Here is a 12,910-nt window from a genome sequence, read left to right on the forward strand (position 1 = left end):
TCCAGGCCAAGGTTTGACAAACACCATAGAGGATTCTGATGTGTTTCCTTTGCTGAGAACCATGTTTTTAGGTTAAATGTAAGAGAAGTTTGATTCTTGAAGAAAAATTCCATTTAGTGGCAGTTTTTTTTAGTCTAGTTTTGAAAACTAGGCATCCAACGCAAAATACATTGATTATTCTAAAACTTCCATTTTTTTTAAACTTGTTTTTGTCATAGTGAAAGGTGGTATGTCTGTTTTTATATGATGTAGTTTTAATGCTGAGTATATCTCATTTATAAATAGCAAGGGAAAACATCAGGGGACAGAGGAAAATTTGATTTTTTTATGATTGTGTGTCTGTAGATTACAATTTTATAGTTACAATTTATACGATGAAAAATAACATTTGTAAATTTAGCCAAAAATATATTTAAAGCTTTTAGCTAAATTGGATAATAACTGAAATACAAAAGAAGAATATCTATTTAAGCCAGCAAGGTTTTGTGTTTGTTAAAATCTTTAGAAGATTCAATAAATATCTGCTGAATTGTATTAAGTATTTGTATTATACTAAGTCAGTCAGTATAAATAGCAGTTTATTAATTCGACAGTAAATATAAACGTTCTTTATATCTAGGATTTTTGAGTTCCAAGTTAAACAGAATTTTTACTGCAGTGGAGAGGAAGAGCATAGCAGGCAAAATAACAGGTAATTCTGTAGTTTTAAACAACAACCAAAAAAAACCCCAATAATTGAATCCCTGTCATCCTGTATTGATTTTTTTTTTTTAAAGCATATCTATCTGTATAGATAAGTTCTTAAGAGGTTCAGAAACCGGTATTAAAAGAGATGGGACAGCTTAAGAATGTTTTGGATTAGGTTAGAGTGAGTAGAAAAGATGACATAAGATAGAATTACATCTGTGTAGTTTTTTTCCCCTGACTTTTCAATTTATGTGTAAAGGTGGTTCTTTTGTGGCCTTTAGTGGGATAACAGTGGGTTTGTAGTGATTGACAGCTTAACTAGCTAAGAAAATCTCAAATTTTGGATACTCAATTTATCATTCAGTTCCCAGGCAGTAAAAACTAGACATTTACTTCCTTTACACTTCATTAGTTGATTTCATGGAATCACTCAAGTCACAGAGATTTTTAAAATTGTAATTTGTTTCCCCAGTTAGTCTTTTTTTTAAAAGCAAAGCTAAAGGAGCCATTCTTAGGAGAAGGAAAAGTTTGAAGAGCTACTTTTTCAAGTTGGGCCCCCCAAATCATGGTTATTAATTTGCTCTTTGATTTCCCTTTCTTGGTGAAACTGATGTGCTTTTGTTTTTTCCCTTTCAAGCCCTGTACTTACTTTAGCAAGATGCAGTGAATTTGTGACCCAAGAAAGAATTCAGGCTTGGAGAAAATTTGATTCCATATCCTGAGAAACTAGAGTTGAAGCCTGAGATCTACAGCTAGGCTAGTCTTTAATAGATGGTAATTGTCCAGTTGTTCATTGCTCAGAAGTAGCAGGAAGGAAGAGTAAGTATCCCTTTGGTTCTTTTGCCTGGAGTGTTTTTTTTTTTTTTCCTCCAAAAGTGCTGTCAGGTTAGTTGACCTAGCTTTCAGAAAGTGTGATGCGTTACTAATTTAGAAACAACTGACCTCTTAAATTTATATTCTTTTAATACACATTTTAGAAGTACTTGGCTTTTGTTATATTTTTGCAATGCTATTCTTTGCCCTGGTGTGAACATCTAAAATAAATATCCCAATTATTGCCCTACCAAGAAAAACTTTTTAAGCATTACCCATGGCAGGGAGCAAAAGAATTGAGGGACTAGAAACATTTCCAAAATTACAGTAGATTAATTGGGAGTATTTTAAGTGCATTTCATTTGAGTCATTTTTCACAATCATGACTTGGAGGAAATATAAAACAACCAAGAGTAGAATCCTCATCCAGTACATCTTTTTCAAATACACTGTATCAAAGAATCTGACATAGTCCACAAGAAAAGCAGTTTCCTACTATCTGGACCATGGGCCAAGAAGATAGCTACTGATTTTACCTGGCAAGGTCAGCACTAAATATTAACTAGGACACTCATTTTCACAGAGGTTTATAGTATGCAGTATGATGTTAGTCCATAAAGACCAGATAATCACTAAAAATTGATAACACATTAATCTTATAAAGCCTTTATTTAAGAAATAAGATGATCAAAAGTCAAGCCAGGAATAAATGCCTGTAGTTCCAGCTATTTGGGAGTCTGAGGCAGGAGGATCACTTGAGCTCACAAGATCCAGACCAGCTTGGGCAACATGGTGAAACACTATCTCAAAAGAAAAGTACTACTACCATGGAATTGTGTTAATAGTAGACACTGAGCAAGTTATTTTCAGGGATGGAAGTGTAGCTCAGTGATAAGAGTATATTCCTAGTATGCATGAGGCCTTAGGTTGAATCCCCAGCACCACAATTTTTGGGGGTACTTGGGATTGACCCCGGGGGTGTCTCACTATTAAGCTACAGCCTCTCAGACAGGGTCTCCATTGCTAAGGCTGGCCTTGAATTTGGCAATCTTACTGCCTCAGGCTTCTGAGTCACTGGGATTATAGCCATATGCCACCACACCTGAGCTAAAATTCAGTATTAAGGAAATTAGAAGATTGCATTCATCAGAAAAAGTAGAGAAGTATATATACCTCTTATGGATGGAGGTACTATTCACATGGATTTTAGGAGTAGGGTGATAAGTTGCATGTATCAGCGAAATCCTTATATTTCAAGATGAAGGTAGTATTTATAGCAACTTTTCAGGAAGGCAACAGGCTCCATGAAGAGATTGAATAACTTGCTCAGTGTCTACTAAATGTTATAATGGGATTAAATGTAATTAAAACCCTTGCTTTTCCCCCATTATGCTACATTTGGTAGGTGTGTTGGAATCTGACTTTGATTTGGGTTAAGAATATTTAGGTGGAAGGATAATAAAAAACAGGGGAAAAGCAGCTGTTTAGTCAAGCGAAGGAAAAAAGCTTCTCAAAATTCCTAAAAGGCTAAACAGTTTCTTTAGGAGACAGGAACCAGGAGGCAGTATGGCCTTAGAGTTAAGGAGCTCGGCCTCAACAATTCTCATTGCCTTTTAAAACCCCTTCATGATTCTAAAAACAGGTATTGCCATATAGACATTGTCATGGGGACTAGAAAAAGCATTTTTTCTGTATTTTCATATCTATGCTAGTCTGAGTCAATGACTTCATTAGAATCCTTTGGTAATATTAAGGGTCACTCAACAAGCATTTTACTAAAAGATCCTAAATAAGATTAATGAGGGTTAAGGCATCAAATGGGAACATGGAGACTTCAGTTTGCATAATGCTATAGTCAAAGGGATTCTCTAAAATGTTTCAAAATCAGATGAGGATGACAAATGTTTGTGTGACCTACTTGAAGCAGTTACTAGGTACCTGCAGTTAGGTTATGTAAAAATAGATGTTTAAATTTTAGAACAGAAGAGTGATTAAATTTCAAATTGTTATTAATTCTGGACTTCTGACATAGTACCAATGTAAACATTTGGGAGACAGTTGTGACTACTGATCCATATTTTTGCCTTCACGGAGAAGGGTATTTGTTAGAAAATAATTCTGGTATTCATTATTCAGTTTCTGTTTCTTGTGTTAACTTTTGTGTCTTCATTTGTCTTTTAAAAAATTAATACTTCTTACTCATACAATCTATCCATATCCTCCACCCCCACAAAAGGAAAACCAACCAGGGAAAGAAGAGTTTAGGGGCAAATGAAATATGTACTATAGGTTTGTACAGCCCATTATCCTGTACACATACAACAAAATGGCAGCCCCTCAAGTTTGCCTGAATGTTGTCCCAAATTCCAGCCCTATGCCAAAGATGCCAGTGAATGCCATGGGAATAACAAAAGTCATTGGCTTCCATTTACTTTCCATGGTAATTTTAGTACAATCTTAAACTCTCACTTGGGAAAGTCAAAAGTAAGCAAATATATAGAGCAACATCTTGACCTAGCCAGGAATAATTATAAACGAAACTAGAAACAGTTTACTTGGGCCACAGAAATGAATCTGTTTTGTCATGTTTTTCATTAATTCCCAGCACCTGAAATGTAGCAAGTCCTAGTACTGGGTTTTAAAGGCATGCAGTTTTCAAACACACATCTATTTCAAAGAATTTCTTCCACTCAAACACAGCACAATCAAGGAAGATTTTTTTGAAGGAGGCACAGGGAGAGCACAAGAACAAGTGAGATTATATATATATGCTGAGGTCTTATGTATGACCAAGATGGTACACTCCATATAAAAGTTGCGAATGCTGTTTAAGTGCTACTTACAAAAGAATAGTCTAACATTAACACACAACTCAACTGCACTGCTAAATATGGTTGTCTTTATTTTCTTTTTCCTTGCCCAGCCCTATCTAAACATAAAATAAAACTACAGGACTGAAATTAACAACCCATTAAAATCAGCAATAAGTTATGAAAATCATAAAGCTTTTTTTTTTTTTTTTTAAGTAATTAAGGATAGTTAAATTATTTAAAGTATACAAAGTCCAAACAGCTGGGGGTAAGGTCTCCAGGAAGGCTTCCCAGGGTAAGAGAGGACCAAAGGAAAACCTTGCAGTTTGAAAGACAAAGGGAACACATGACATCAAAGTGCAGGCTAGAAATTTCACTTCGAAGAAAATAACATTTCTGGAAACATTTATAAGAGCAACAATAGCACCTGCACAGGGGGATTGTGAAGAAGACTGCTTGTAGAAAATGGAAGCAAATCTTTACATTAAAATGAGACAAGTGCTGAACTTAACTATGTTAACTATGATAGTGTGTCTACTATGGATATCAGATGGTTAAAAGCTGGTAAAAGGTAATGATTCTAAAAGAAAACAAAAACAGCATTGACCTTTTTTCTACCTAGCCCAGACCTCATTCATTTTGTGCACTATAAAGAGTGAGGTGTGAGGTGTTTTATCATTATCAAATGCTGCATCAAAATAGATGATTTTTTTCCCATGTGTTTTTCCACTATAAAAGACATCTATGTTTACTTATGGACAAGCTTTAAAAAGATGTCATTTGGTTTTCAACACATATAAACAGTTATCAAAATCTCAAATAAAAATGCTGCCGTGGCTCAGACCTTGGCCTGCTAATCTGCGTGCACAACTCTTCTGACCCATGCAGACACAGGCACATGGAGCTTTTTCCTTTTGGCTCCCCAATCCATACTCATAGGCCTTGTGTGATAGAGGCTGTCATGCATGGACTGCCCCCATGCAGCCCTTAGGCCACGGGCTGGCGAGATGGCAGTTGGGTGCCCTAGTGCTAACAATGCAGGATAAGGTTAGCTTGTTTAGCATGGAATCCAACAGAAAGCTGAGCTGCATGATGATCCCTTTCAAAAGGCTTCATGGGAGTCTCTCCTTTTGTAGAGCATGAAATGAGTTTGGGTTTGTTTCATTTTTGTTTTAAAGAATTGATCATCCACAGGCTTCATGATAAACTGTCCCAGGCTGAGTTTTAATAGCTCCTTAGCTATCGAAGATTAATGCCTGATTATCTTTTCTTTACTATAGGTTTGATTTTTTTTTTCCTAGGGCCATAAAGCTCAGGAAGGGTTCATAATCCCATTTTTAAATGTGTCTACTCAATGTAGTATGAGCAAACGAGAAAAAGAGGATGGAATCTCCAGTGTCCTCTTTGAAATCAATTAGATCAAATCAAGATAATTTCACACAAGTTTTCCATTGCCATTAGAAATTGTGATTTTTTCCGATGTGAATATTCTGAATATATTTGTTCTGCTGGGGAGGCTCTACCCCACTTTTTGCTAAGTATTTGCTTAAATACAGGTCTTCTGACCCTTTGTTCAAGTATAGTTTTGTTTAGCTTTATAGAGGAGACTGCATCATGAACCCAATTTAAGAGATTGTACTGAATTGGCCCAGTGAATATTTTGCCCTGCACTGTTATGTCATGCTGGGTTCTAGGAAGTGAACGAAAGTTTCACACTGGCACTGGAGTAACCCTCATCACTCCCAATACTCTGCAGGCTGCTGTGGTCATCAATGTCACTGATGCTGGTGGTACTTATATTGTCCACTTCTCCATGGGAGAACTCTGTGCTTTCAACATCCACTTCAATCTCCTCTGCCAAAGGGGGAAAAAAAAAAAAAGAAAAACATTAATAATCTACTCTATGTGCACCTTCAAAAATTAAAAGGCATGAGGAAAAGTGGCATAAAACAAAAGTTATACAACCAGTTTTTTTATCAGTGAGCTCTGGAGAACAGAGAAACTGAAGATCAAAGAAATACTTTCTGTACAGGGGAATCTCTGGTATACAATGGTGGTCTTAATTTGGGCAGCAAGTTTACTAAAACCCTGTTGACGCCAGTCCGTCTGGACCTCCCACCAATCTGGGAATTATTAATTAATATTAAAAGATCCCAACCCAAGTGGTTTAACAACATCTGTCTTACATTAAACCAAAAACTAATTCTCAGTGTTGTTTACTAATCAGGGTTGACTAGCAGAGGGGGAGCACAAACCTAAAAACAGACTAGGGGCTGAAGGTATAGCTCAGTGGTAAAGCACTTGCCTCGCATGCACAAAGCCTGATTCCAACACTGGAAGGAAAAGAAAATAGCAAACTAGAAAATCTACTCATTCAAGCCTTTGGAGATACCATTCTACAGATAGTTCTACAGACTTCAAAGGTTCATAGTGAAGATATTTTGCTATTTAGTAATTAAAATAAGCCATTTGTTATAAAGTAGATTTTTGAGGGATTTGTCTTTAATTTTCTTGCACCAAATATAGTTTGAAGTTCCCACCTCCTCCCTTATCTTTTCGGTTTGTTAGGGATGAAACCCACAGTCTTGTACATGGTAAGTGGTCTGCCACTGAGTTACATTCTCAGCCCCAAATATAGCTTGAAATAAAGACCTGAAGCTTAAAATAAGTCTCTGAATTATAGTGAGATCTATAGGATTACAGGAAAGGCATTTTGGGTGGTGGTATTTAACTTCAAAAACCCAAACAAACCCTTAAACACGTATATGATGTCTATATAGACCTTGTCAAGTACTACATATACTATCACCAATACGTTATAACAACAATACACAGTTTAAAAATAAAAGTTAAAAATTGTTTTATCCAATAAGGGCTAGAATAAAAATAGGATTTTCCATTCCTCTATGACAAACTCTAAATATGTGTTTCATATTTGAATTAGATGAAACAAGAATGACAGAATGTTGACAGCTATTATAACTGAATGATGAGTACATGAGAGTTAATCTATTTTCTCTATTTTTGAATATTTTGGAAATTTCCATTAAAAAGGGCAAAACAAAAAAAAAGACTTAAAAACTTAGTGTCACTTGTATAATATTTTAGAATGTTTAAGATCTCATTAATTCTGTTTTCTCAAATTTAAGGCTCAAAATCATCAAGGTTCACCTCAGGGTTTTCTATTATGGTATAAGGCCTGAGCTATAAAGTTCAGACTGTTTCTTTTTTGGCTGACTTCTTTTCTATAATTCTGCCAAAGACAAATGTTTGAGGACAGGCAGAAAGAGTAATGAAGGGTGTGGTACTTTAAAATATACATTAAGAAATTAATATCACCAGTAATAAAACATAATTCAGTATTTTTTCTGAAACAATGAAATGAAGGGCACAACATCACTTAAGTGATATTTCTTGCCCCAATTCAATAATTTTAAAACTTCAAACTCAAATTGAGGAACACTGTATAAAAAGATTGGCAAATACTCCAAAATGTTATGGTCATGAAAGAAAGACTGAGGAATAGCTAATGCAACAGGGAACGCTGCATAGGATCCTAGACCAGACAAAGGATATCAGTGGGAAAAACTACTAAATTTTGAGTAAAGTCTGCAGATTACTTACTAGTATTATGTCAGTTTAATTTCCTGGTTTTAATAACTCTATTATGGTTATATAAGATGTTAACATAAGGGAAAACTGAGTTAAGGTAGGTGAGGGCCCTACAATTTTCTACAGAAAACTTTAAAAGTATTTCAGAATGAAAAGTTTTAGGTAGGTAGATAGATAATCCCCACCTCCCCAGAATAAGAATTACATAGTTCACACAGGCAGGACTATACAATGTTGTGAATACAAAAAATGTCAGTGTTGGCTAAAAAGAAAGCAAATACAGTGTGCCTCCCTAACTCCAGATACAGAGATGCTTAGTATTTCATTAGAGAAAAGGCACACTGCCTACCTCGCTCTGAATCAGAACGATCTGAAGAAATAGTTGATCCAATGCTGTCCATTCGTATTCGTTCCATTTCTTGAGGACCCTGCAGCTGTTCTAGTCGCCGCTTTAAAAATCTCTGTTCTCGTTCCAAGTTCTCAAGCTGGTGCTGGCTTTTCCTTTCAGCTTCTTCAAGTTTCTAGGATGATGAAATGATATTTACATTGTGGATAGTACAATACAAACATTAACTTATTTCTACCTGATATCTTAAAAGATTTCTTCTTTGGCTGAGAAAACAAGTGAATATACAAGTGTCTGCATATATGAAAACATATAAATTCATATTTTTAAACATCAAAAGAGTCCTGTCTTATCTGTGTATGACTGCATATAAACAATACAGAATTTTAAAAGTCTGTAATCTCTATAAAGGACAGACTTCCTCTGCAGTGTGGTATTTGATGGAAAAATACTGAAGGACACAGTCAAATGAAGTCATCTCCACCAGAGGGCACAATGGTCTTCCTTGTAGATATCACAAGAGTAATTGTTATTTTTCTAGCATTCTCAGATCTTCAAATGGCCACACTGTCAAAACAATTTAGTTTTATCAGGTTATGTTGCTCCACTCAGACAGATTAGGTGATCAATTTTTAGAAAGATTTCTCTTAAGGTCAGTTATTAAGGAGGGCATGGTGAGCCAGCTAAAGTATATGAACAGGAATCATTGGTAATAACTAAACTAGGACCCAGAGAATCATGTGCAAATCTGAAAGTAAAAACTCTCACCTTGATGTGTGCTTTGGCTTTATTGAGCAAACCAAGGGTTGTGTGCCTGGTGCAGTCTGGTCCTAGTGGAATCAGAACTTTTAAGCGTTCTAAACACAGGCGCAGATGAGCTCGTCTGAGACCAAAAAAAAAAAAAAAAAAAAAAGTCAAATGAGCACAACCTGAATATTTTACTGGAAACAGCATAAAACCTATTTTAAGAAAATAATTTGGGATTATTCAGCCTATAAACAATTCTTCAAAGTATCTGCAAGTATAGAGGTGTCTGCATTTCAGTCCCTCCCATTTCCATTGTAGTCTGAAGACACCAGTCACTTCATACTATCCCCAATGGTAATCTGTCAAGAGACAGTTTATTTTTTAGTCTACCTCATAAACTGTCAACTGTATTAATGTGGAATACTAATAATACAGCAAAAAGTACTTGATTTTGAATGCCTAAAACCATGCACTAGAACAGGGGTTTTCAGATAGGGTACCCCCAAGAGGTATAAAATGCACACAAGTTTCCATTTCCCCTCTCTCATCTTTTAATTATACAAATACAACCCTACCTCTCTGCATTTATAGCCACCCTACAGTGTGTTACGTGTTGTCATTATGTATTATGCTGAACCAAATGAACTTCCTGATCCTCAACCATTTCTCACTTAAATAGTTCCCAGTTTCCTATCCATGTATAAGAAGAGCTCATTAGCTTTTATTTTTCTCTCTTCCTCTCTCTCACTCCTTAACTCTTCTATACAAGAAAATAGATGATAATTCTTTACTGAAGTCACTGCATCCTCAAATCCATCTATCTTATGGAAAAGTCAGGTTTCCTGGGAATGCTAGGAAAGCCTCATGGATTTATCTTCCTCCCTGTGCTCTAAAAGAAGCCATGATTGTGATGATGAGAATGACTACCTAGTTTCATCCTAAAACAGTATCTGTTCTTATCTTTGGTTCTGTGCTTCTTAAAACATAATTCAGTAGTTAACAGATATGGGAAAAAATACGCAAATGTATTCATAATTTCCCCTTAACTCGTTGAGAGAGCTGTAAATGAAATGTTTAGCAACTAATTTAGCTGCACTGGGAACAAAACACACTCTCCTCATTTTCTTCTCAAAGAGGACCAAAATGGGTTTACTAGCTCTGTCAAAAAACATTCTTTCTATTTCTTAATACACAAGAAATAAAAAGTGAAATACCCAAATGCTAGCAATGTTAAAAGGTGGAAGAAGGCAATAAGCAGCCAATTATGTCACTGACAAGCAAGGACGATTAAAGGTAGTGAAGTCAGGGGTTTGGCTGATGAACTGTCAAGATTCTTATAGTGCCCACTAGTCTAGCTACAGTTAAAGATCTTTTAAGACTTTCCATTCCAAATCTATTGCATTCATCATCTCAAGTTTAATATTTGGCTCAAGGCTGTGCTGACATACTTGATGTGGATAAAGGCATGTTTTTATTTTCTCTGAATTAAAGGTTTATCAATGGAGTCCCCTTAGGATATTTAATGATTTTTAAAGTCACTATGCTCCTCTACTATGCTACCCAAATCTCTTTAAAATGAAGAATTTCACATGATCAGACTGCTCTAGATGAGCAGATCAAAAACAAAAACCATATACAAAGTAAAAACTGCCTTTATATTCTTCATTAGGATTATTATGGCATATGCCAAACAAGTGCACTCATATAAGACTGTAGGATGGAGAGAGAGACTGGTGGTTCTCTGCTAATTAAAGGTTCAGCTCTGGATTCAGCCTTATTTTTTTTTTTTAAATGCAACAAACAAAAGCAACTAGCAATGTTTGCACATAGTACCTTGCTACAAGAACAGCTCTGTCAATTTTGTTCAAATTTCTAATTTCAGAAATCTGGTATATAATTGTTTCTTATACTTTAGTTTAAGAAACTTCTGACTCCTTACTATAGTTTCATATCAAGAATAAAAAGGGTGGGTCAATTTTCTGTTTTGTTAGACTTATTGAAACCTACACGTAACATTACAGTCTTTTTTCTCTCTTTTAAACATTATTTGTGTACTTATTAAATGACTTTTGTGAACTCGGCATTGTTCCAGGTATCTGCCTGAGGGAGAAGAGTATAAAGTGAACTTTTAAGAGTTTATAAGCAGACTACAACATGAAACTTATTTGTTTAGTATCATTCTGAAGTAAGTTGTATAGATATCAAGGGCAACACACTGAAAAAGTGGAGACATTCCAAATGAAGGAGACAGACTTGTAAAGGAGGCTGAAACTTGACTTTGGATTTGAAGGACGTTGAACTTCTCTATGAAGAAGAAAGTATTTTCCATGTAATTAAGAGAATGAAAGGACTTAGGTTTATAGTTGGAAAATAAATTTAAATCTAAGATTAAAAATATCTGTTTCATTCATTCAAGAGAAAACAACTTAGTTGACATTCTATAAGGAAGATCAGCTAAGTTGAACTGTCTGGTGACCTTCAATAAATTACTTTAAAATGTATTAAGTAATAAATCAGGAGCCGAGACCAAAGGAGTAAAGGCTTAAATAATGCTTAAATGAACTGAAAAGGCAGAGTCCCCTTTAAAAAAAAAAAAATCTGTTTTATTAGACACTCCTGAACATTTCTTCAGTTATTTAATTGTAAATCTGCTCTTAAGATACAGCTTACACTAAGAAAACACCCTGAGAAGACTTATCTCACAAAGGCCAGGGATGCCATTCTCCATGCTTTGCAAATACAGTTCTCCAAAACAGACACTGGCTTGAAGGATGAGCAGTAAGTGATGTTTGCTCTTCTAAGGGAAGAGGTCTATTTGTGGGAGCTAAGTATAATTTCCTTCAGTGTTTACACTTATAAATGAAACAGGCATTTGGAGAGTAAAAATAACAAAGGGTTAATGGCAGCTGAAAGTCAGTAGCTGATCAGGTGGGAGCCACACTTTTCAGAACACGATTCATAAAATACACTTTCCACTTGTGTCTATGTGCCACTTAGGCAAAGGCATCCTTCAAAGAGCAATGGATATAAATCGCAAAGAGTTAAATCATATTCTCCTTGTTGTGTAAGTTTTTTCTCTCCAACAAATTCCTAGAAGAAGAAATGTATGGCAAATTACTCTTCCCTTACCATGGTGCTGCTCTCTACACTTTACCCTATAGTCTCCCTGCTGTTAACCAGATTGCAAGCTTAACCACCAATGACCTAGAAAGGCATATCTTTTGATGCCATCTGGCCTTTTCTTTTCTTGTCTTCATTCTCATGTGACTGGTAGCTCAGGATCCTCCTGTATGGGGTTGCCAAATCATGGGCTGTACGACTTTGGGGAAAAGAAAGCAGACAAGAAACAAAGAAGATAAAAGCTTGGTTTGGTTTGAAAATCCTTATTTACTGAGAAAAGATAACATGCAAGTATCATACAATGTTTTTCAAGTCTCCAGAGAGTAGAAGAGCTGACACAGAGAATAAAGGTCTGGGAAAGGCATGGTCCTGCACCTGACATTATAAGATTGATGGAACCAGACTTAATGGAAAATTACTTTTTTAAAAAAATTTAGCCCCCTTGTTAGCATTTACTTAACTTTTTATTTAACACACAGGTATTCTTTTAAACACATGGAGAGCTCAATAAAAGCTATAAAAGCCAAAATCATTCCTAAATTAGTATGAGTTATAGTAAAGCAAAATTAGGATTAGATACTGTAGCAAGGAGGTGACCTATGAGAAAACTCAAGTCTCTTGGCAGGGGCGGTGTTACTAGAGAATGGAGAGATACTAATGTTCTTTTATTTTCAAAGACAATATGAAGGTTGTTATTTTAAAATGAGATTCAAAAGTGGGTTTTACCCAGGGAAAAGGCAATTTGCAGTTACTAACCCTGTTAAGTGCACATACC

At 35.5% G+C, this 12,910-nt stretch overlaps 1 protein-coding gene across 3 annotated transcripts in view; it reads right to left on the bottom strand.

Moving 5' to 3' along the window:
* Nucleotides 1-4,377: 4,377 nt before the first annotated feature.
* Mxi1 (MAX interactor 1, dimerization protein) overlaps nucleotides 4,378-12,910 on the bottom strand; it is a 73,623-nt gene continuing 65,090 nt past the window's right edge. For all 3 annotated transcript variants that reach the window (XM_027930376.3, XM_071610928.1, XM_027930378.3), the window contains exons 4-6: nucleotides 9,037-9,151; nucleotides 8,272-8,443; nucleotides 4,378-6,164 (exon numbers count right to left, since the gene is read on the bottom strand). In XM_027930376.3, coding sequence (XP_027786177.1) covers nucleotides 6,001-6,164; nucleotides 8,272-8,443; nucleotides 9,037-9,151 — 451 coding nt within the window. In that variant the 3' untranslated portion in view covers nucleotides 4,378-6,000. The remainder of the gene's footprint in view (nucleotides 6,165-8,271; nucleotides 8,444-9,036; nucleotides 9,152-12,910) is intronic.

The sequence above is a fragment of the Marmota flaviventris genome, chromosome 4 (assembly GCF_047511675.1).
Source record: "Marmota flaviventris isolate mMarFla1 chromosome 4, mMarFla1.hap1, whole genome shotgun sequence".
Classification (NCBI taxonomy): Eukaryota; Metazoa; Chordata; class Mammalia; order Rodentia; family Sciuridae; genus Marmota; species Marmota flaviventris.